The following is a 25255-nucleotide window of genomic DNA, read 5'->3' as shown; positions in this document are numbered from 1 at the left end:
ATCCAGGTTTAGGTCTACTGCTTGGTGCTACACAGAAACAGGCTGAACAGACTGGAACTCACATGAATTTGGACGAATCGAAGTAAGAATGTCACTTCTGCTCAATTGAATTGATTATCATGACCCTCACTAATAGCCACCTTAATAAGTTAAGAGCAATGTGCCAAAGTAGTATAAATATTTTAACTTTTGGAAAATCCAGCAGGTTGATTAAGTGATTTCACATCATGTGTTCAAACGGCTTGTCAGTTTTTAATATATCCCATGTGCGCATACTTAAGCTTTAAAAAAATACAGTCCAATGACCTGATAGATGTTTGCTGAACATTGTGGTTTACATCAGCACTTAAATTAAATCATAAAGAACCTGTTTTGTGTGGGCTGTTCGATACCATGAAGCAAGACCTCTGAACATCTCACTTTTTACACACAAACACACGCATCCAAGCAAACAGTGTTTTATGTGCTGTGAGGTTTATAATATTATTTTATGCCATGTTAGACCCCTAATTAAAGATTGTGAATTATTATGTAGTTTTAGTTTGCATTATTCTCCTGAATTAGGAGAGGGTGATAACTATTGCATTTGTTAAACTGATTTGCATTACACTGCTGATTTATTGTGAATGGATGATATTGTTTCATGATGCATTATACTGCTGAGTTATAAGAAATACTGTTTGCAGAAAAGTCATCGCCTTATTTGTCTGATTAGAAGAGAACGGAACATGCTGGAGTTTTCTGCCCCATCTCAGCAGGAGCAGATAAACAGGGAGCCAAGGTCGTAGCTTAGGCGCCGTGTGAGAGAAAGCATGTGAATGTTTAGGCTTTTATGATAAGGTGGGGGCACCAGAGGCTATAAGAGTTTGATCAATGCTCCACCATTTTGAGATCTGAGGCTGTCTGCATACAGTGTCCATCTCCCACGCGTGTGATCATTAAAATCATCGTTTGACTTAACCCGGCCGGACCAGTGTTGTTATTGTGGTTTTTCCTCTTGTCTCCATCCCCAATTTTTGAACTCGTAACAGTGCTGTCGTCTGAAATATTATAAATTTGCCTAAAGTAGAAGTGTTTAAAACTTCTATACAGATCCTGTGCAGCTGCAAAGCAAAAATAAAAAACTCCCTCCAGGCAGAAGCGGCCATTTTCGTACGTGGGGAAAACCCCCACAAAAACAGAGGGGACAGGCTGGCACCAGAACACCACGGATGTGCCCCGAGATGAGTGTGAAAATGTGATTATCAACAAGCCCACCTGGGCTTCAGGTAGGCCGCACGCTTGTCCAGAGTTCACTTTGTCTTCAAGCGTTTTAATTTAAAACATAAACTGAGGCTTACCCCAAGCTAAAAGAAGCTAAACCTATACACCATGGACAGAGACAGTCTGATTGAGTTTTATTTTAGGCTGGGAATGAGCTACAAACGCATTTTGAAAAGCCTGGCAATGCAAGGAACCATCATTACGGAGAGACATTTAAACCGGATATTGAGAGCCAAGTCGCTTTACAGACGTAAGTACGACCTGGACGCCGGGATAGATTTTATTGTGAACCAACTGCAAGGGCCTGGGAAGGATCACGGTTATCGGTGGATGTTTACAAAGTGCAAACAACACGGCACTGCGATCAGGAAAGAAGACGTCAGGATCCTCATCTCTTTACTGGACCCATTAGGTTCCCAGGTTCGCCAGACCACACGTCTCAGAAGGAGGCAATATTTTGCTCAGGGGCCTAACTTTGTGTGGCACATAGACTCTTATGACAAACTAAAGCCATATGGGATATGTATTAATGGATGCATCGACGGTTTCTCACGCAACATCATTTGGCTGCGGGCCGCACACACTAACAGTGACCCAAAGGTTATCGGAGGTTACTTTGTGGAAGCAGTGGAGAGTCGTGGGGTTGGCCTACCCCAAGCTAAAAGAAGGCAGATTATGTTCTCAGATAAAGCAAGCAATGAGGGTGAAGCAGAGAAAGTACCTGCACAATACATTCACATAAATCAAAATGGAATTTCTTTGAGGACACAAACATCTGGGGAGTAAACAGCTGTTTCAATACCTAATCACAGATGATGAGGACGAAGTCGAAGTCCTGCAAGGACTGCTGGAAACAGCAAAAGAAAAGGTGGTACGTCAGGAATTTCACAACAGCCAAGTTGTTGAATTATTATTGAAACGCCACAAAGAGGAAAAAAATAAGATGCAGCAATTTTACGAGGAAAATACTAAAAAAAACTCGAAGACAAAGCCAATGCTGCAGACAGAAAGTTAGAAGAGGTCATGGAAATGTATGATTCCAAAATAGAAAAGCTTGAGAGAACAGTAAAAAATAGTAGAGGTGTGGCCGTCAATGCGGTTAAAGAACGCGAGGAACAACATCAATCCTCGCAGTGTTGGATTGAGGGTCTTCTGACACGTAATACAAAGTTACAGGACGAAAATGAATTGATGGATAAAACCGTGAAAGAATTAACAGACGAGAAAGATCAAATGGGCAAAGTAATAGACAACCAAAAGGCCCAGAATATGGAGATCAAACAGAAATGTCAGAGAAATATTAGGGCTCTGGCCTTTGAAAAGAAAATGAAGGCTATGGTCGAAGATGAAGTTGATTCTTTGAAAAAGAAAAATGAAGACCTAAAAAAGGCCCTAAGCACAGAGCAGGAAAACCACAGAAAGACAGCAGTGGACAGGTATAAAGTAAAAACGGCACACAATCAGGCACTGGCTGAAAAGATCTCACTGGAAGAGCAACTGCGCGCCACAAAAAAGCAAACAGAAATATTCACACAAAAAACGAATTGCCTGGAAAAGAAAAAGCGCCACTTCCAAGAGGAATTGTACCAGTGCGTTTTGTCCTTTGAAAAGGCATTTCCACATGCAGGTCACTTCAGAGAAAAAGAAAAGGTGGAATTTAGGGATATATTCCACAACTTGAAAAAGAAATACGTAGACGGTGTGGAAGGCATCCCCTTTGTTGGAACAGTTCAGCTGTTTCTTGAAAAACAGCTGAACTGTCTACGTACCAGATGCAAGGATCTAGATGCAGCTTTACTAGATAAAACACGGGAGCTGGAATCATTTAAAAAGCAGTACAATGATATGGTAAAGTCTTCCGAATACGCTTTATTCAAACAAAAACAGGAGCTCATTGGACCAGTGAACCAGATGATCAGAAAAGCTGGCAATGAAGAAAAAGAGATAGGTCATCTAAAATCTAGAGTGAAAGACGTTCAACTCCAGCTTAAATTAGAAAAACAGAAAGGACAAAAGCTCGCACCGTTGGTCCATAGAGGCGTGATGGGGAGATGTTATGGGGAGACTCCGACTCCGTCTCAGATCTTTCCACAGATTAAACCTCGTCCACCTCCAGTGCAAACTAAATTTATTCAAGTGGCTCCAAAACACCCTGGCAGACGAAGGCCTTCCCCAGAGTCTCCATCAACACCACCTTTCCTCAATTCTTATGATGTATTACCGCCAATTGGAATAGGCCATTAGAAGTATACTTCATCTTGTCTCCCTCTATTCTCTTTCCATCACCCCCAACCGGTCGCAGCAGATGGCCGCCCCTTCTTGAGCCTGGTTCTGCTGGAGGTTTCTTCCTAAAGGGAGTTTTTCCTCCCCACTGTCGCCCAGTGCTTGCTCAAAGGGGATCTTTGGATTGTTGGGGTTTTCTGGCTTTTTCTGTAGTGTTTTCACCTTACAGTATAAAGCAGCTTGAGGAGACTGTTGTTTTGCCATGATGCTATATAATCTTAAATATAACTGAATTTTCTAAACATCTATTATAGCATCAAAGTAAAACAATAAAACTAAAGTATACTTCAATGAAATTAATCAAAATCTCTAACCCTACGGTGGCCCTGAGAGGCCAAACGGACACCAGCAGTAAGAAAAATGCTGCAAAAGCACACAAAACACAACGGAAATAGGAAAAACAAAACAGCATTTTTCTTATCGCTGGTGTTTTCTAAAGTTGCAGTCCGTTTGGCCTCTGAGGGCCACCGTACTAACCTGACCAAAAAAGAAGAGAAAAAATGAATAAATAAATAAAAATCCAAATCACAAAAACCTTCTGATTTCTGTTGTGTTTTATTGTGTTGTATGAAAGGACTTATATTGCAAGGTAAAATCCCCAATATATAAACCAGAAATCCCAACAATAGCAAGTCATTTCACACTTGCTAGAATTCCAAAAACGTCCAAATCTTTTGCGTCTGTGTGAGTTTTTGATACAATTTTATATCAGCTTCAAAAGAAACAGAGCGATAAAGTTTTTCTCTTGAGTTCTGCATCTCCCTGCCCTTTTACAACATTTTTGTTTTGGTGGCTGAGTGGCAATTTAGAAAGCTAGCATGTGATTGACAGTTTCCAATTGGCTGAAAGAAGAGATTTAAATTAAGTTTGATAAAACCTTATCTGGTTTCATAATTTATGCTGCTAGTTTGGTGAGTTAAAGTTTATGACGCACTCATCTGATAATTCATCGAGATAACTTTTGACTTCTTTCCTTCTTTATTATTATTATTATTATTATTATTTAAAGGAACCTATTAAATCTTTTTTGTAATGAAAATCAATCAATAGTAATTGTCGATAGAATGAAAGTCAAAATGGAATTTCTTTACAGATTTGTTGTCAGCTCTTAAGGATTTACGTATTACATGATTTATGACTCATTACATTTTTGTTATTGTTGGAGCTATTTGTTCTTTCTTTATTTTTTTTGAAATTAGTTAAAGTTTGTTGTTAGTTTACTTATATTTTGGGGTTTATTTGTCGGTTAATATTTTGTTTTAACCCTTGTATGGTGTTCGGGTCTGTGAGACCCGTTTTCAGTTTTTTTCAAAAGAAAAATTAAACAATTAATTATTTTTTCAACCTGAAATTCATTGGCTTTGGCTTATTTTCTGTGAAGAACATAAATCCGAACTAATTTTCAATGGCCTCATACTGTACCTCCCCCCACACATTTACATTACATACAAGGTGTTCGGGTCCACTGGACCCAGGTCTAATAAAAGTGTTGAAAGTGCAGGTCCTGTGTTCCCACACTCTGTCTTCCTCCTTTCTGGTGCTGCTGATAGTGTTTTCTTCCCCTCCTGCTCCCGCACAAAGTTGCAACATTGTTGAAAATTCAACTATCAACACCGTCTGCTCTTACACCTCACACATTTTACCCTCTTTCTTGAGGGATCCAAATTTTATTCTCTCATACCCTGTCCCACACTGGCAAATTAGGGGCATAAATATTATAAATAAGACTTTGCCAGTGTGGTTCTTTATCACAACTGAACAAGATGGCAAAAGATGGCGAGGGCCATCCAATTGATTTTGGAAGAGAGAGGGGCTTTTTATAACATTTTATAAAAAAAAGAAAGAAAGAAAAAAGAGAAGCACATTAATTCATAAATGTGATCTAACAAAGGTAAAGGGAAAAAATTAACCATGTTTGCTGTTCATATGGCTTGTAATTGGGATGAAGTAAACATCTGTTGAGTAATTTAACATAAAATTGTTTGATAGTGTTAATTTGGAAAGCCAAAACTCTAGCGGGTCCACCAGACCCATGAACACTGGCTGAGTAATAAAGATATGAACACCACACAAGGGTTAAATGATTTGTTTTGTTTGTTGTTATTTTGTTAAATTAGTAAGAGCTGTAGGGCCATTTTGTTTCTATGAATAAAGAGACTGGTATAGGACCAGCATGCATTGGGGTGGGCCTGTGGTTTTTTACCAGAGCAGGAGAAGCAGCAGGAAGGATCTTGTTATTGCTTGCCAAGATGGATAAATAAACCAAAACTCTCAACTAAAATGTTTGGACAATGGACTTCTTTTGCCTGCGTACGAAATATTACCTCAATGCAGCAGTGGCTTGTGGACTTTAAGTTGTGGGACGTTTGATCTTTCAAAAGTAAAGGAATTGCAACTACAGTTATGATTTATAATGTATGCATAATAATTTATTATAAAAACCTGTATTGAATTAAGTAGCAGAATGAAACTTTTGCAAATAAATTAACAGTTTCAAAATTGCAGCACAGACTTCTTATTCAGCTACTCAGCACCCTTACCGTAATCTCGATAATAAAAGTAGCAACCTTATCCTTATGTCGTATGTGTATTTTGACTTTTGTTGCCACGATGCCAGATCTCTCTTGGGAATTAGATTTTTAATGAGATTTTTTTTACCTGGATGAATAAAGGTTTAATAAAAACCAAATTCAAGGTGACTTTGGTAATTGCACTCAACAGACCAGTTTTTCTGACTTGACTTGACCTTTCTGGACTACACAGCCGGGGCTGAGCAGCCGCCTCCTTCTCAAAAATGCGTGTGCTTTTTTCCAGCTCGCTCCCGGCTTGTAGGCCTATTACGTTACAGCGACGCGACAAAGACTGTCCAAATTCGTAGACTCCTCCAAATGCAGTCTACAAATGCGTCCTCCTTTTCCCCGAATTTGAAGGATGGGTCAAGTGATTGTAGGCCTACAAATGCGGCCTCAGGAGGATGCAGCCCATGAATTTGGACAGCCCCACATACAAGGCACCATCATTAATTCAAATTCATTTTAAGGCCAATTACGTCACAGCGACGCGACAAAGGCTGTCCCAATTCGAAGGCGGCTCGAAATGCGGCCCTCAAATGCATCCTTCATTTCCCTGAATTTTAAGGATGGGTATGTGTATCCTTCATGGCCCAACATATCCCAGACTTCATAGCATGGCGGTGGGTGTGGATAATTTTGCCAGAAAAAACAGCAGACGGCTGAAGCTTTCAAATATACTCCGCTCAATAGTCAACCTTAGTCTTACAGAGAATTTGATGTTTTTATGGATAATTAAAGTCAGTCATATATCCACAAACACAACAAGCTGAAAGTCAGTGATGCTGTTCGGTTTGCAGTCCTGAATATCACGGCACAAGCAGGATTCACTGCACTGTTAACTTTAGCTATGTTATATTGCTGCCTCTGTTCGGTGATGTCGAACCAAACAGACTTTAACGTGTCTTTGAACGAGCTGGCGGTTCACTCGTTAAGCTGAAAGAAAGATGCTTTAATCACAGGAGTCACACATGTGTCCACTGAATCATCTGGGAACTCTTCTTGTTTAGCACTTGTAATAACACAAACACCAAATCCTCCTTCTCTTGTGCTGTTTGTAGCAGTGTATACACCTGAGACTGTCACCTGTCTGTCTGTCCTGCACTCTCTCTCTTTGTCTTTCTTTCTGATTGTGTAATAAAAGTATGAACATGTATTTATAAGTTACACTTGTGTTTGAATCCTGCAGCTTCTCACACATTTGATTTCCATGTGTGACAACTGCAGACAGACTGAGGGACCCACTGCTGCACATCATCTGTGAGGCTTTGCACCCCTGATGATCCATCAGGACAAACTCAGCAGTGTGTGAGGAAGCAGAGGAGGAAGAGCCAGCAGCAGCTGACAGATGGAGAGAATAGACAGACTGTTCCCTGTTTGTGAAGGACTGCTAGAAAAGTTTAAAATAACTAATTGTCTGTCCTGAATCAGTCTTATTAGGTAATGTTCAAATAATGTTATCATCCCAGTGTTTTCAGTGTGGGAGAAAGTACTCAGGGCCTTCAAGTTACACACTATGAAAGGCAGCAACAAGTTTAATATTCAGAAACATAAAGTATGTATCAGCAGCAGAATGGACCTAAAAATAAATGTTTGTTTCAGTTCTATGAAGCTTTGAGTATTTTGGATTAGTAGCACTGCTGTGTTTGTTGCATCACATTACTGTAATTGTTTATATGCTTTATATATTCTGAGGTAAGTTGATCTATAGTGTTACATCATATTCTATAAGGATATTATGTGTTTGTATACTTTCTGCCCAGTTAGACCCATTTAGCAGAAGTCAGCCTGTTTAAGGCTCTGATATCTATTCTGTGTGACTTAAAGCAGTTATGACATGGTCTGATTTTCTCACCCAATAAAGGAATATTTAATATATCAGTCTACTCTTCATTCTATCAGAAACAGTTATCACAGCTCGTACATTTTCTTTTTACACATTAATGTAAGCATTGAGCCAACATGTTAAAAGAACAATATTTGTCTCTTATATATAATACATGTGTGTGTATATATAAACTGTGAGAGATACTTGTCTTTGAGTGAAGATTTAAGGTGATAGGAAATATAAATAACTGCAACTTGAATCTTTACTGAAGCTGTAATAACTAATATTGATTAATATAATACTAACTTTAATATTGGCCATATTATATTTACATTACCAAAGTGAGATGACTTTAGTCTCATGAACAACATTAGCTAATTGTTATTTACTAACTAATCCTAAAATGACTGTTCAGTACAACCATGAAGCCCAACAATCATGTTTTACAGTCCTCTGGTCTCAGCCTCAGATACTTATCAAATCACGCAAAGCTCATGTTGACACAAACAAACAAATGAACAAAAGATTTTCTCCTTCATTTCTGTCAAACAAAGCTGTTTGAAACGTTTCCAGCAGTTCATATCATGGTTGCTGGGCAACCTGGGCAGCGCGACAGAGGCTGGACCGTCCCATTTCACAGGCCTCGCACTTCTGGCCTTAGCGGTCTTTGAGTACGCGGCCCTTGTGGACCGTTAAGGCTGCGTACTTTAAGGCTGCAGAGTGCAGACCCTGAATTGGGATACAGCCACTGTCAAACCTAAAATGAGGATGTGGGCACACCTGAGTGAAATAAGTGGAAGCTGAATGAAGCTCCACCCCCTCATGTCACTCATCTGAGAGAAACGAGGAGTCAGGCTGTTCCACTTCTTTATTAAAGACAGATGCACAGAGTGTGCAACAAGTCAATCTAGAGCATTTGCATTAAATTATTAGCAGCAAATGACTGCTTCTTACCCTTTTAATTCCCATGGAAACAGTAACAGTATAGTTTTTCACATACTGCTTCTGCATTTTGACTCAACTTTTGCTACATAAACATAGATGTAGTCAATATGTGATAATCTGAGGTTGTTTTTACTCATTTTACAACCACATGACTGATACTAACTCCTGAGCTGACTGTATGCTAACATGCGCCACAAATAAGGGTCACATTTGGATTTAAAACAATCACCGAGAAGCTTCCACTGAATGCTACTTTCCCCTGCATGACACTGAAATCATTAACACATACTAACCCTCCATACCCTGTAGGAAACTCACTTCCTTGGAATAACATTTCAACAAGGAAAGAGTTGAGAGCAAATGTCCTTCTCTTGAAGGACAATATTTGAACAAATCCAGTTACACAGCTCAAGAAAATATTACTCTAATGGAAGAAAAAGGCAGTAATTAATTAACAATATGTGTATCAGTAGTACAAAAAAGCTATTATGGGGCGACCGTGGCTCTGGGGATGCCTCCACCAGTGTGTGAATATGAGAGTGAATGAATAGTGGAATTGTAAAGCACTTTGGGTGCCTAGAAAAGTGCTATATAAATGCAATCCATCATTATTATATCAAAATGTAAAGGGAAAACAGTCTGATGAGCTGAATGGTGAGCTGAAACTGAAACAAAATAAAGCCTATCATTAGGAATTTAGGAGCAACTTTATTGTAACGTGTTTGCTTTTTACAGCTTCAGTTCTTTTTTCACTCAGTAGGTGGCAGCAAACTACAAACAATGGTTGCATTTTACACTCGTCTGTTTTCATTAGAGGCAGAACCCAGAAGCACATCCAGGTTTAGGTCTACTGCTTGGTGCTACACAGAAACAGGCTGAACAGACTGGAACTCACATGAATTTGGACGAATCGAAGTAAGAACGTCACTTATGCTCTTCAGTTTTCTCAGAAATGGATTAAGCCTACACCTAAACCAACGGATATGTTCACTGACTTTTTCTCTTAGTCTGGAAATACTTAGTCAGCCCATTACGCAATTGAATTGATTATCATGACCCTCACTAATAGCCACTTACTAAGCTAAGAGTAATGTGCAAAACCCATTAGCCAAAGTAGTATAAATATTTTAACTTTTAGCAAATCCAGCAGGTTAATTAAGTGATTTCACATCATATGTTCAAACAGCTTGTCAGTTTTTAATATATCCCATGTACGCATACTTAAGCTTTAAAAATAAAGAAAAGTGCAATGACCTGATAGATGTTTGCTGAAAATTGTGGTTTACATCAGCACCTACATTAAAATACAAAGACCCTGTTTTGTGTGAGCTGCTCGATACCATGAAGCAAGACCTCTGAACATCTCAGTTTTTACACACACACACACACACAAGTGCAAGCAAATGGTGTTTTATATGCTGTTGTCTAAAATATTATAAAATAAACCGTCTCTTTTTATATGTGGGGGGGGGGCACTCAAAAAACGGAGGGGACAGGTTGGCACCAGAACACCACAGGTCTGCCCCGAGATGAGTGTGAAAATGTGATTATCAACAAGCCCACCTGGACTTCAGTTAGGTCGCACGCTTGTCCAGAGTTCACTTTGTCTTCAAGCGTTTTAATTTAAAACATAAACTGAGGCCTACCCCAAGCTAAAAGAAGGCAGATTATGTTCTCAGATAAAGCAAGCAATGAGGGCGAAGCAGAGAAAGTACCTGCACAATACATTCACATAAATCAAAATGGAATTTCTTTGAGGACACAAACATCTGGGGAGTAAACAGCTGTTTCAATACCTAATCACAGATTGTGCTCTCTGTTTTACATGTTTTTAGTAAGGCATAATTAACTAAAAGGCTAGAGAGATGAAAGGATGCCAAGCTGATACCAGGCCTCAGTCACATGGATTGTTTCTTAAATTCTGAAATTAAGTGGACATGCAAAAAGATCTGGCACTTCATATATTAAACTGAGAAGCTGTGCTGACCCAAGAAAGCGCCCAGAAATTTGGGCAAATGTCTGCTCTGAAGTTTTTAGCCAAACCAAACTGCAGGTCAGTTTAAAGCGCAAAATTGTGCAAGTAGTCCAAACTAAACCGTTCTTGAGATGCAGAAATGTTGTCACACACAAAAATCAGACGATTGTGCCTCCAAACAAATTGCACTTACAAATGCTTGTAACATAAATGATGAAAATAGTAACTGCAAAGTTGAGACTGAACAGTGTTTCAGTTAAAGTGATAAGCTAGCCATTCAGCTGACTCATTGGTGATTGCAATGATTGCAGGTTTCATTATAGAAGAATATCAAGGAGAAGACAGATGGCAGGGAGTCAGAAACGGGGGATGGAAATGCAAGATATTGAGGACAACTTATGAGCCCAGGCGTCAGGTGTGAACAACAACAATAACTGGGCTGTATTTAGGTGTACAGATCACATGACCATCAAAAGAGCAGTGTAGGAATGAGAGAAGATCAACAGGGGAGCACACAAAGAGGTTTATGGACACAAACTGGGAAAGGTGGCATGCTCAGTTGATCAGTAGAATACCACACTAGACTTTCTTCCAGGACGGTTGAGGACCCTGTTGTGGGGGCGAAGCTTGGGTCCAATGTTCCCTCTAATTTTTCATGTGTCTGAGCGAACACACAAACTCTCTGAGCGGTCCCTTGGACCACTGTGAGCAACAGCAGGCGTGTGCACTGTGGTCACGTCAGCATTGAATCCATCCAAGTTACATGGTTTATTAAAATAATCAAATTACAACATTTAAATTTATGTTAGACTTTTTTTTAATTAACTCCTTTAGCCCACTTACAACAAAAATTCAAAAAAAAATCTTGTTCATGACCTGTGTAGTATGTTAACACTATTGGAAGTAAAAATAACTTGAACTCCAATTTTGAAAACGCAACTTTCTTTTTTAAAAAAAAAAAAAAAAAAAAAAAGCTCTGACTTGTATTATGAGTATGAGTCTGTGGTCTGGGAGAGAGTCCTGTAACTCTCTGTCTGCAAAATACAGTATATAATGACCAATGTTGGGCAATTAATTATATAATTACGTCTTCAAAAAAGTAACTGATCTATGCAAACAAAGTTTTTTGCAGCTGTTTACTTAAAATGCAGCCAAGGCGTTTTTTTAAATAAACATTTCAAACTATTTACAGAACAATCAGCTGTTCTGCATCAAATTTGATGCCACACAAATTATTTGTGCCACTCCAAAAATAATTTCAAATCAAAATCAAATCAAATCACTTTTATTGTCACATCACATGTGCAGGTACATTGGTACAGCACATGTGAGTGAAATTCTTGTGTGCGAGCTTCACAAGCAACAGAGTTGTGCAAAATACAATAATGTAAACAAGCAAAATACAAGAATGGCTACATCTGAAACTAATAAATATATGTACAATATATAATAGTATATGCATTTCTGGATGTGTATACTAAATATTTTTCTACGTGTGTGTGTGTGTGTGTGTGTGTGTGTGTGTGTGTGTGTGTGTGTGTGTGTACACATATTTTACAAATTAAATAGAGTCAACAATAAATAAAATATATAAAAATATACAGAGTTGAGACATGTGCAAAACAGTGGCGTTACTGTACAGTATGGAGTGCATAATGTTAAAGTTCCAGTAGTGAAGCTGAGGTGTCTATGAAGTGTTCAGCAGTCTGATGGCCTGATGGAAGAAGCTGTCTCTCAGTCTGCTGGTACGGGACCGGATGCTGCAGAACCTCCTTCCTGATGGAAGCAGTCTGAACAGTTTATGGCTGGGGTGACTGGAGTCCTTGATGATCCTCCCCGCTTTCCTCAGGCACTGCTTCCTGTAGATGTCTTGGAGGGAGGGAAGCTCACCTCCAATTATCCGTTCAGAGCACCGCACTACTCGCTGGAGAGCTTTGCAGTTGTAGGCGGTGCTGTTGCCATACCAGGTGGTGATGCATCCAGTGAGGATGCTCTCAATGGCACAGTGATAGAAGGTCCTGAGGATGCGGGGGCTCATGCCGAATCTTTTCAGTCTCCTGAGAAAGAAGAGGCGCTGCTGCGCCTTCTTCACTGTTTTGTTTGTGTGTACTGACCACGTAAGATCCTCAGCCAGATGTACACCAAGGAACCGGAAGCTGCTCACTCTCTCCACAGCAGCGCTGTTGATGGTGATGGGGGTGTGTACTTCTCTGCACCTCCAGAAGTCCACTATCAACTCCTTTGTCTTTGCGACGTTGAGTGTGAGATGGTTGTCTTGACACCAGTGGGTCAGGGCGCTGACCTCCTCCCTGTAAGCCGTCTCATCACTGTTGGTGATAAGACCCACCACTGTAGTGTCGTCCGCAAACTTCACAATGATGTTGGAGTTGTTAGTGGCCGTGCAGTCGTAGGTGTAGAGTGAGTACAGGAGAAGGCTCAGTACACACCCCTGTGGAGCACCAGTGTTCAGTGTGATGGGGGATGAGGTGATGCTGCCCATTCTGACCACTTGGCGTCTGTCAGACAGGAAGCTAAGGATCCAGCTGCAGAGGGAGCTGCTCAGTCCTAGATCCTGCAGTTTCCTGTCCAGCTTCGAGGGAACGATGGTATTGAATGCTGAGCTGTAATCTACAAACTGCATTCTCACATACGTGTCTCTCTTCTCCAGGTGTGACAGGGCAGTATGTAGTGTCAGGGCTATGGCATCATCAGTGGACCTGTTGTGGCGGTATGCGAACTGTAGAGGGTCCAGTGAGTCGGGTAGTGCAGAACAGATGAAGTCCCTGACCAGCTTCTCGAAGCATTTGCTTACGATGGGGGTCAGGGCTACAGGTCGCCAGTCGTTCAATGAGGAGATGGTGGAGGATTTGGGTACAGGGACGATGGTGGCCATTTTGAAGCAGGCTGGGACTACAGACAGAGAGAGGGAAAGGTTGAAGATGTGCGTGAACACTGCAGCCAGCTGAGCCGTGCATGACTTGAGGAATTTCTGTCCACTATGAGATAAAGGAGAACAACAGGAGATGTATCACTCCTGTAACACCTGTAACATTCAACAGTCGCCTCATTGTTCTGACACACACAACAAAACTATTGACTACACTACACAAGTTTTGCGCTAAATGTCTCAAATCTCTCACATTTCAATGGTTTGATTTTTGCTCACAGGCTTTTGAACGTTTTCCTTATAAAACGCAGTTTTTACTGTTTCTTTTTGCAGTAAATATAAACAGCGATAGTATTCAGGAAGAAAAACAAACATTGCATATATTTTTAGCATAACTCTGGTTTTACGTGGCCTATCAACACAATTTAAAAACTAGTATAAAGTCCACACTTTTCCATCAATTGATCTGTCTGTCCTGCTCACATCTCCAATGGTTGTACACGGTGTCATTAACGTGGTTTCACAAACACCGGTTTTAGCCTTTGCTGCATTTTTAGGTAAAAGATTGCATGTAACTTTGTTGTTTGCAAAACTTGTGGATACATTTTTAAATTAAAAATTTCTATTTGCATTTCAAGTTATGAAGATATTTTGTTAAAAATGTTTGTGGTGTTACAGTAAAAACGTAACTTTTTTTACAGCTTCACATTGCAAATGCAGAGTACTGTGACTTTGTTGTGTGGAACCGCAATGACATATTTGTTGAAAGGATTTTGCCTGACCTTGAGTTTTGGGATGATGCGATTCCTAAAGTTGAGTGTTTTTTTAGAAACAGTATACTCCCAGAAATACTGGGACAGCAAGTTACAAACATACATGTGTAATGTGATAAAAGGACGACAACATAATGACATTTTGAATATTGTTATGACCTGATGGTAGTCATGAGTTCTGGCTATTGTATTTGCTCTGACGTAGCATTAGAGCACAAATTGTCATTTAATTTTATTGTACATTTAATTGTGTCATTTAAGTGTTGTGTAACACTACACAATGATTAAATGCTATTGAGGCAGCATAATAATACATTGGTGGTTTATTTACAAGATTAGACTTTTAAACAAATAAACAAAATAGATTGCAATCCATCTCACAGTATAATACTGTACAAACTGCCAGCACAATTTGACAGTTGGAGAAAAATATTTCATTTGAAAACATTTACAGACTAATCAGGAGTCAGGACTTAGGTACTACTATTACTCTACCCTGTTCTACTTATCACCAGAGCCAAGCAGCAGATACTGGACACTACTCTTCCTCTCCACCCCCTTCTGTGAGCCGTGACAGTGACAAGACATTTAATTTTTTTTAACTGATTGATTACCACCCACCCCCCTTACTCCAGTGGGACAACAGACTCGGAGAGATTTGATAAGGCACAACAAATTACCCCAATCTTGTCGATCAATGCATGTGTCTCACCTGGCTTTGTGGACATGTTCTCTATTGGCATAGCCCTGCTCTGCAGAATTTGATATTTCCTCCTGACTAAACCTATGACTCGCTCAACATGGATACGCAAATTGGCTATTTTCCTTGTCTCTGCCACTTCATAGGCTGACAGCTGTTTTCTCCCTTTAGTGAATGCCGGTGTCTGTAGTGAAGCACAGTAAAACCCCACATTATCGCCAATATTGAACCCACGATCTGCAAGGACAATATCTCCAGGTAACAAGTTATTTAGGAGGCCACTCTCTATTGTGATCTGCTTATCGCTAACTCTCCCTCCCCAGGCAGAAGATATGTAAGTGACGTAGCCTTGGGGGGCAACACCAATCAAAAATTTTACAGTGTGATGGTGCTTGTAGTTGGACCAAGTTTGAGCTTGTGCAAGAAGATTAGATGGTCTCTCAATAAAGACTTCAAAGCAATCAACAATCACAGCCACTTTACATCCAAATGCCTGTCTGAAACTCAGTGGCATCGTAGCTTGAAGAACATGTCGCTCTGGCCACTCAATTAGGAACTCTAACCTTTTATGAAGTATGTCAATTACTTTATGCCAAACTCTAGAAGCAGTGGACAGAGAAATATTGAACCTGAAAGCTAAATCTTTCAGGGGCAGATTTAGTCTCAGCCTCAGCAAAACTAGTATGAATTGTTCAAATTTGGACAACAAAGACATAGGTCCCGAGGTGATATAGGGCTCGCACAGTTCAAAAATCTGAATTAAAACTAAGAAGTTGGGGAGCCCTGTGTAGAACTTTGTCTTGTCTTCATTTTTTTCAAAAGCCTCCTGGCTGAACTGTGTGTCCAGAGCCTTGCTCCGAAGATCAACCAGCTCTGCTGTGTTCTGTCTCAAAACATCCTCCATCTTCTCGATGTCATCCATCGTCAGCTCTGTCTGGCATCCAGCATCCGCACAGCCTGCAATATAACAGTGGGGGAGCATAATCAGCATAATAGAGGCAACCTCAATTTTTACTCATTTTCACTGTAGGAGTTTTTTTAGTGGGCTATTAGAATCTGGTGTAATGTGTTTAATTCACTATGTTAATTTAATGTAATTATTTTTTTTAATCAACAAAAAAACATGTTGCGTCTAAACAAAAAATATATTTATATGTTTCTCACCACAGAAACCTTACATTACGGATATCTTTACTTATCTGTGAAAGGAGACTGTCTGGAATCTGGCAATATAAGAACCATAGCAGTGTACAAAAACCTGTGGTGTGTGCCTGACGGTAATAAGTGCCACTTTTTCTTTTTTTCTGAATAAAATGGTATGGATTTACTCTGTGATTAAAAAAAATCACAAACATGTAATATGTAACTTGGACCATAATCATTACAGATAATGGCATCTTTTTCTCTTTGACATGATTCTTGTTTGTTTTACATCTCAGCACAATATCTTACCTGGATAAGTGAATGTCTCATTCACACTGAAGTCTTCTGGTTGTGGATTCTCAGCTGGAAGCTGCAGTTCGGGGTTCTCCACTGTCACTAGGCTCAAATCCGGGCTCTCAGCCGTCTGTTGCATATCCAAAATCGCCTCTGCACATCGATGCTGTTCTGCCTTAAGCTTCATTCTTTTCTCTCGTTTGAGAACTGATTCCGATCTGGGTTTTCGTTCGTAGCCGAGATTGACCGTCGGAGCCCAGTCCTCCGACTCGTCGTCATCCAAAGCACTTGGGCAGCCTATAGTCCCAATCAAGTCAATATTAGACTACTAACTTAAAAGCACTAAGTAAACGAGAATTTAACGACAACCTAATGCTAATAAGTTCGTTTGCAAACATAACATTACCTCTGACGAAGTGGTCGCTGCAGACACGGGCATTGGCAGACTCTGCTCCTCCCAACTGTAAACGTAAATTTAAAATCCATTTTTTCCTACGTTTTTCGGTTAGAATTTTCCATTTTTCTCCTCTTCGTTGGGCTATTTTTGGTACCCTAAAATACCGTTTATCAGTTTCTCTGGTCGACCTACTGGAGCATCCGTAAACACAACAGGACATAGGCATTTTGCGTACTGTCTGTCTGTGATTTTGCGCTTATCTTTTTCACTTGGGGTTAATTTTCTACGTAACATGAGCTGAGAAGCAGCAGCAACGCTAGGCTAATGCTAGGCTAACAAGCTGGCTAGCTAGCAAGTTCAAAACCTGGTTCTAAACTGAAAGAAGGTACAAAAACAGTTTACTTCCAAGCCAGAGTATCACGCAAAAAATCACAGAAATTATCTCTTGAGCTCAAGCTGCTCCATCTGAACCCAGGTTTGCTCAAACTAATGCAATAAAAAAATGTGGGTGCCATGAACATGCAGACTGATCTGTGCAAAGTGAGGAGGATAGCAGTGACATGGCATTTTCAAACCATATCTTTTAAAAGCCTGCACTGAGAAGCAAAATTTCTAGCTTACTTAGTTTTTCCAATTCAAGACAACTCAAATAAACTGGGTTGATCAGCTTTTTGAATAAAAACTACTGGTAACTTATTTAAACAAACTGATAAAAATTGAGTTTAGTATATCCTTACATTTTTTTAATTAAACACAATGTTAGATTTTACAGTGTACATGATAATGGAGTGCTGCTGGAATAAAATAATAAAATCTTTATGTTTCTTGGGGCTTAAATTGCAAAATGTGAACAAATGCCTAAAAACGTTCCAGAAGCTCGTCGTCCAAACTGCAGTGTAATTATAAAACAGAAAACCTCTGTTAAATAACAGAAAATGCCCTATTTAATTATTTTGTGTGGACATATTCTCAACAAAAACATTTTTATATTTCATAACACTTTACAGATATTTTTTAAAACTTTATTAATCCAGAAGGAAACTTGTGTGGTCAGCATTTACTTTATAAAACTAAATACTGAATACAAAACGTATTAATAAATAATCATTACATTGAAATTTTCTTCAGGAAATGCATTGTCTAGTTCTATAAAATCGTGAGTTTTTTTCAGGTTTAAGGCTGGCAGTTTGCTATCACACACAACACTGAATAATAATTAAATACGTGTTTTTAAATAACACAAAATTCAAGTCGTTCTTTCATAAAAGTCTTTTTTTTGTTGTTTTGCTGTGATAGAGCTCCTGACCCAGGCCAAGCTGGCTCTCTAGGAAGACAAGGAAAAACTCCCAGGTGCCAGATGATGGGAAGAAACCTCGGGAAAGTGTGCACAAATTCCACTTGACAACACAATAAAACGCAACATAGCACAAAAGGTCACGGAGGATCTCATAACAAGGACAGAGCAGGACGAATAGGACAATCACAGGAAAGGAACAAAATCACGAAAAAATTAACGGAAAGGACAAATAAGAAGGGGGTGCCATAACAATAGAAAAATAAGGATGGATAATGGAAAAGACATTACAGAAGGAGGTGCCAGAAAAATAATAAAAACAAAAAAAGCCTAAGCTAACACAGGACAAACATTAAAGATACTGAACAAAAAAACCCCCAATAAAACAGAAATCCCAAGAGTGGGAGGAGACACAGCACACTATAAAAGGAGGGGCAGAGAAGAGTTTCTTCATTTTAATTTGGCCAGCGACGCATGTGCACACCCTGAAGAAGGCACAGCCCAGCCGAAATGTAGCTACAGCCATGCGTCAGCGCTAAAAAGTGTTTTTGCTTGTTGTTTTAGTTTGTTATTTTTTGGGGGGGGGGGGGTTTCTTTTGATGTTTTTTTCATTTACATATTGATTTACTGGCCTAAAAATTGGAATATCATAAATTTATAACCTAAAAATTGGATAATTTATGGATAAAAACAGTTTAAAAGCCTAAAAATTGGAATTAAAAATGACACAGACTAAATTCATTGAGAAATCAAATTTTATTAAAACACAGTTAGAAACCTAAAAAAACAGGACAAATAAAACACAACTTTGGTAAAATTAAACATAATTTGGTACTTACCTGAACCTGAAAAAGAAAAGGACGGTACTTACCTCAATTCGGACCTGGGGATTGCCGGATACGGTAGATGGGATGGCGGGTCTCGGGAAGGGTCATGGTGCGGAGCGTGCACCTACTCCTGCCCTCCTTGTGCAGGGAGGAATTTCCATTCCCCTAACCTAACCCACCCTAATAGCGATGGGATTTCCGGCTCTTTTTAGAGATCCGGCTCTTTTGGTTGGGCTCACTAAAAAGAGCCGGCTCTTTCGGCTCCAAACCGGCTCTTCGGGTTGTTTTGTTGCTTTAATTAATTTATTATTAACAATAATATAAAATTATGCACAAAAGGAATTACTAGCGTAAAAAAAAGTGGTTTTATTCATATATGTTTATATATAAATATATGCGGTGGCCCCTAGAGACAAAACACGTACAAACTTCAAAACACATTTCTAGCATGAACTGAACTTCCAAAGCAGAGCTACTAGATCACTTAAATTACACAATTAAAAGCATGTGTGTATTGTTTGTGTATTTATACACACGCACTCATATATATCCAAATAATTAAAAAAAAAAGTTCATTTACCTGTTACTACCACACACCAAATCCGGTCGTTGGTACTTGCTGGCTTGTGTAGCCACTAGGTAACAAAAGCTCAACACTGCGCCCAGCATCCTGGAGCACTTCTGTTGTCTTTTGTACGTGTTTTGAGTTTTTACGTGCTTCAGAGTTTTTACGTGCTTCAGAGTTTTTACGTGTTTTGGAGTTTGTATGTGCTTCAGAGTTCATACGTGATTTGAAGTTTGTATGTGCTTTGTCTGTAGGGGCAACCGTAAATATACTTTTTATTCACTTCACATAAAATGTAATAAATAAATCATATAATACAAAAATCAAATATTCACATTTCAACTTTTAACTATTTAAATTTTCAGCTTTTTCCTTTTACAAATTTAAAGTGAAACAACACAAAACACTGCAAACCACAAAACAATTAAATATAGATTAAAATATGAAAACAAAAAGAAGATGCATATTCTGCTGTCTTTTCTGTGGTTTTCCTGCTCTGTGAATAGAGGGAGACAAGATGAAGTATACTTCTAATGGCCTATTCCAATTGGTGGTAATACATCATAAGAATTGAGGAAAGGTGGTGTTGATGGAGACTCTGGGGAAGGCCTTCGTCTGCCAGGGTGTTTTGGAGCCACTTGAATAAATTTAGTTTGCACTGGAGGTGGACGAGGTTTAATCTGTGGAAAGATCTGAGACGGAGTCGGAGTCTCCCCATAACATCTCCCCATCACGCCTCTATGGACCAACGGTGCGAGCTTTTGTCCTTTCTGTTTTTCTAATTTAAGCTGGAGTTGAACGTCTTTCACTCTAGATTTTAGATGACCTATCTCTTTTTCTTCATTGCCAGCTTTTCTGATCATCTGGTTCACTGGTCCAATGAGCTCCTGTTTTTGTTTGAATAAAGCGTATTCGGAAGACTTTACCATATCATTGTACTGCTTTTTAAATGATTCCAGCTCCCGTGTTTTATCTAGTAAAGCTGCATCTAGATCCTTGCATCTGGTACGTAGACAGTTCAGCTGTTTTTCAAGAAACTCCTTCGTTGTTCCAACAAAGGGGGTGCCTTCCACTCCGTCTACGTATTTCTTTTTCAAGTAGTGGAACATATCCCTAAATTCCACCTTTTCTTTTCCTCTCAAGTGACCTGCATGTGGAAATGCCTTTTCAAAGGACAAAACGCACTGGCACAATTCCTCTTGGAAGTAGCGCTCTTTCTTCTCCAGCCAATTCACTTTGGATATAAATCTTTCCCGTTGCTTTTTTGTGGAGCGCAGTTTCTCTTCCAGCGCCACCTTTTCAGCCAGTGCCTGATTGTGTGCCGCTTTTACTTTGTGCCGGTCCACTGCTGTCTTTCTGTGGTTTTCCTGCTCTGTGCTTAGGGCCTTTTTGACGTCTTCAATTTTCTTTTTCAAAGAATCAACTTCGTCTTCAAGCATAGCCTTCATTTTCTTTTCCAAGGCCAGAGCTCTAATATTACTCTGGCATTTCTGCTTGATCGCCATATTCTGGGCCTTTTGGTCGTCTATCACTTTGCCCATTTGACCTTTCTCCTCTGTTAATTCTTTCATGTTTTTAACCATAAATTCATTTTCGTCTTGTAACTGTGTATTATGCCACAAAACACCGTCAATCCAACACTGCGAGGATTGACGTTCTTCCTCGCGTTCCTTAACCGCATTGACGGTCACACCTCTACTATTTTTTACTGCCGTCTGCAGCTTTTCTATTTTGGAGTCATACATGTTGATCACCTCTTCTAACTTCCTGTCTGCAGCATTTGCTTTGTTTTCCAGTTTTTTAGTATTTTCCTGGTAAAACTGCTGCATCTTATTTTTTTCCTCTTTGTGGCGTTTCAATAATAATTCAACAACTTGGCTGTTGTGAAATTGCTGACGTGCCACCTTTTCTTTCTCTGTTTCCAGCAGTCCTTGCAGGACTTGGACTTCGTCCTCGTGTTTTTCTTTAAGCTCAGCCAGAGTTTTCTCCGTCTCTGCGCGGAACTTTACCAGAGCTTCGTGGTCATCTTTTATCGAGTCCAACCTGTCTGCGATGTTTGTCCTGTCATCCAAGACCGAACCCAGCAGCTTATTATTCTGCAAAAGTTCATTGTTTTCTTTTGTTAGATCCTCGATCCGTTTCTTATTGACTGTATGCAGGTTTTTGAAGTAGTCAAGCTCAGTTTTGAGCTTTTCAACCTCGTCGATCATTGGCTGCAGTCTTTGCTCGAACTGTCTGGCATATGTTTCTTTTTCACTTTTTTTAACCATTGTTTTCGAGAAATTAACATTTCTGTCTTTGTTAGCTTTCGAACTCATTTCTGCTTTTTTATGTGCTGTATCACTCCAACAAAACGATAGCTTAATGAATTCCCTTTGACAGCTGTCCTCTATTTATAGACTTGAACATCAAAGGATGAAAGGACTGTCACTATGACATCACCACGTTCTGTGACGTAACAGGGCTTTGGAGCGTGATGTCACGGGGGTGGGCGTGGAAAGGATTTTGGGGGTCTAAACAAAGCGTGTCTTTTTTTTTTAAAACTTTATTTAACAAACAATGAGTATACAACATACGAACAGATGAAGTATACAACAGAACATGAACACAAAAAGCCAAGGGTGAAAGAAAAAGGTAACAATTATAAGAATACACGCAAAAATTCACATACATATATTGTTGTGAGAGCCTTTTTGTTGGTGCAGTCTGATATTGATTGTATGTGCATGTGCACATCCTTAAAATAATGACAGAAATATGGTGTTTTGTTAGTAAACTTACATTTATGGATAAAAAATTTAGCTAAAAGTATTAAGAAATTTATCATAAAAAACATTTCTCATACTTCTTGGGGAACTTAAAGAAACAGAATAAAACATTTTCCCATCGTAAAGAAAACTCCCTTAAAATATGGACAATAACAAAGCTGCTAAATTCCTTCCAGAATCTCTGTGTAAAAGAACAGTACCAAAAAAGATGTGTCACCGTTTCTGGATGATCCCCACAGAAAGTACAATTAGTATTTATGTCCCTTTTGAATTTGACCATGTAGTGACTGGCTGGATAACATGTATGTCGAATTTTAAAAGAGACTTCTTTCACCTTATTTACAATCAAATATTTATGGGGGACCATCCAGACTGTCTTCCGCTTGATATCTGGAACACTGATTGGAAAATTATATAGTGCAATAAAGTCGTTGTAAGTAAGTAGTTGTCCCTCTTTACTAACCAGCTGAGCCACCAATAGGATCCCATTTTGGAGCCAAGTTTCCAGGAAAAGTGATTTATTTTTCTATAAAATATCTCTGTTGTTCCAGATAAGGTATTTGTGAGGTGAGAAGTTGTGTTTATAAATGAGGGTCCACGCTAAGAGGACCTGCTTATGGAAGGATGAAAGCTTTACAGGGACTTTCTCAACATTGTAATTACAATTTCAAATAAAAGTAAAGCCACCAAAACGAGAGAAAATGTGGTATGGTATAAAGTTCCAGATAGAGGTAGGGTTTTAAGAAAATGTTTGGCCCAATTAATTTTGAAAGTGTTATTTAAAGTAGAAAAGTCTAAGACGTTAAGCCCACCTGATTCGTACTTATTCATCACAACAGTTTTTCTAATATAGTGCGTACGGTTTTTCCATATAAAATTAAAGAGCATACGGTCAATATCTTTACTACTTTTCTTATCCAGATGTAAGGAGAGAGCAGCATATGTTCATCGGGATATCCCTTCAGCTTTAGTAATTAACACTCTACCTTTCAAAGACAAGTCCCTTGTTCCAAGATGGCGCCGCCGCGTATGGATGCCCCGGTGCTTCAGTGCGTTACTTCTGTTTTGTTTTTGTGCATAACTTCTGTGTCTGGGCACTCCTCTGGATATTCTTACACTAGAGAAGAGCTTCTTAACTACAGGACTACAACACCTGTGGATTTACTTCCAATATTTGTCGCATCTGCGGCAGATTTACTGCAGACTCTGATCAGGAAAGTGAGACGCCGAAAGCGAGGAAAGCGAGCCGGCGCACTCGTGCGTCTGAGGAGACGCGGACTGCGAACTGCTCTTCCTGGGATCTTCCTTTCCAACGTACGCTCACTCAGGAATGAGATGGACGAGCTGGCCCTGATGAGAAGCATGAACAGAGACGTTGCCTCCTCCTGTGTCTTGTGTTTTACGGAGTCGTGGCTCTGTGAGGACATCCCGGACAGCGCGCTCAAGCTGGAGGGCTTTCATCTGCTGCGCGCGGACCGGCAGGCCTCTCTCTCTGGTAAGACCACAGGTGGACGTGTCTGCTTCTACATTAATAGTGGCTGGTGCACAGATGTAACAGTGATTGCTCAGCACTGCTCTTCCTCTCTGGAATACCTTTTTATTCACTGCAAACCGTTTTATTCTCCGCGGGAGTTTGCTTCATTCATCTTGGCCGCTGTTTACATCCCGCCAGATGCGGATGCGCAGGCAGCTCAGTGCGCACTCGCGGAGCAGATACTGCACATGGAGCGGACATTCCCGGACTCTCTCATCATTGCTCTTGGGGACTTTTACAACACCCCCCTCCTCACCCCACACAAAAGAGGATTTCACACCACCTCCTCCCACCACAACCCTTCATATTCATGAAGCAGATGCGAGGAAGCAGTTTAAGAGTCTGAATGCTCGGAAAGCTCCCGGCCCAGACGGTGTGTCTCGTCTACTGGACGCAGCCGGAGGGTTCACTTGGTTGTTTGCTCTCAATAGAAGCTGAGCGCGTCTCCGTGTCTGTGCTGGTAAACGATACTGAGTCCCAGTGCTCAGTAAACTGTACACCTGACCGTTATTCTCCCACTGAATCCGGTGTGTCCACGGTCCAACACGTGCTCAACACGATGGTGCTGACCGGTGCCCAAACACACCAGAACACCAAATAAGTAAAATAACACAAACACGAACTTCTCCATGGCTCGTCGGGATGGCAACTGCTCCAAAAGTGACACATGAAATAGGCTGACATTTGAGTTTGACACGGGAGGTGAGGGGGTGTTTTGAATATGCTTGACTCCGTCACGAGGTTGCGCACAGCATCACCGGCAAGGGGGCTTGGTTTGAGAGGTTTTTGGCATCTGTGATGTGATTTACAACCATCCACCCATGTACAGCAAGAAGCCGCACTCACAACCGTGGGCATCAGCAAGTTGGTGAAATTTAAACAAAACAAAACAGCATTCCATCTGAAACTCTCTTATTGTACCCAAAATACAAATTTTAGTGATTACATGTGGCTTCATTAATTATGTTCAAACGGATGAATACATAACGCAAGTAATAACTTTATGATCAGTCAGTGAATGAAGGAGCTCAAGAGTGCAAATATAGTTGCAATAAAGTGACAAATATGCCCTTTTATGTCAAACAAAGACCGAAATAAGTGGCATCAGTGTGAGGATGAGAATGAGCGATCCAACCTCACACTGCAGATATCAGGGCAAAGCACAGTGGGGGGGTTGCAGTCTGCGCGCACAAGAGGGCTAACAACGCT

At 40.0% G+C, this 25255-nt stretch overlaps 2 protein-coding genes across 9 annotated transcripts in view; one reads left to right on the top strand and one right to left on the bottom strand.

Annotated features, from left to right (window-relative positions):
- LOC309704384 (uncharacterized protein) overlaps nt 1-25255 on the top strand; it is a 111248-nt gene that overhangs the window by 30867 nt on the left and 55126 nt on the right. The window contains exon 7 of one of the 8 annotated variants that reach the window (XR_014276216.1): nt 2345-2490. The exons of the other annotated variants lie outside the window; for them this stretch is intronic. The gene's annotated coding sequence lies outside the window, so the exon portion shown is untranslated. Of the gene's footprint in view, nt 1-2344; nt 2491-25255 lie in introns of those variants that run through there. 8 annotated transcript variants of the gene reach the window in all.
- On the bottom strand, nt 11698-20487 carry LOC309705319 (uncharacterized protein). Its single transcript, XM_082531064.1, has 4 exons — nt 17068-20487; nt 16677-16958; nt 15237-16181; nt 11698-13774 (listed from the first exon to the last, which is right to left on the bottom strand). Exons 1-4 carry the CDS (start codon nt 17282-17284, stop codon nt 12552-12554), a joined length of 2667 nt encoding a protein of 888 aa, XP_082387190.1. The 5' UTR covers nt 17285-20487; the 3' UTR covers nt 11698-12551.

This window comes from Aulonocara stuartgranti, assembly GCF_965226115.1.
Source record: "Aulonocara stuartgranti genome assembly, chromosome: 4".
NCBI classification, from domain to species: Eukaryota; Metazoa; Chordata; class Actinopteri; order Cichliformes; family Cichlidae; genus Aulonocara; species Aulonocara stuartgranti.
Note: the sequence above shows the minus strand (reverse complement) of the source record. Positions and strands in the feature narration are given on the sequence as shown.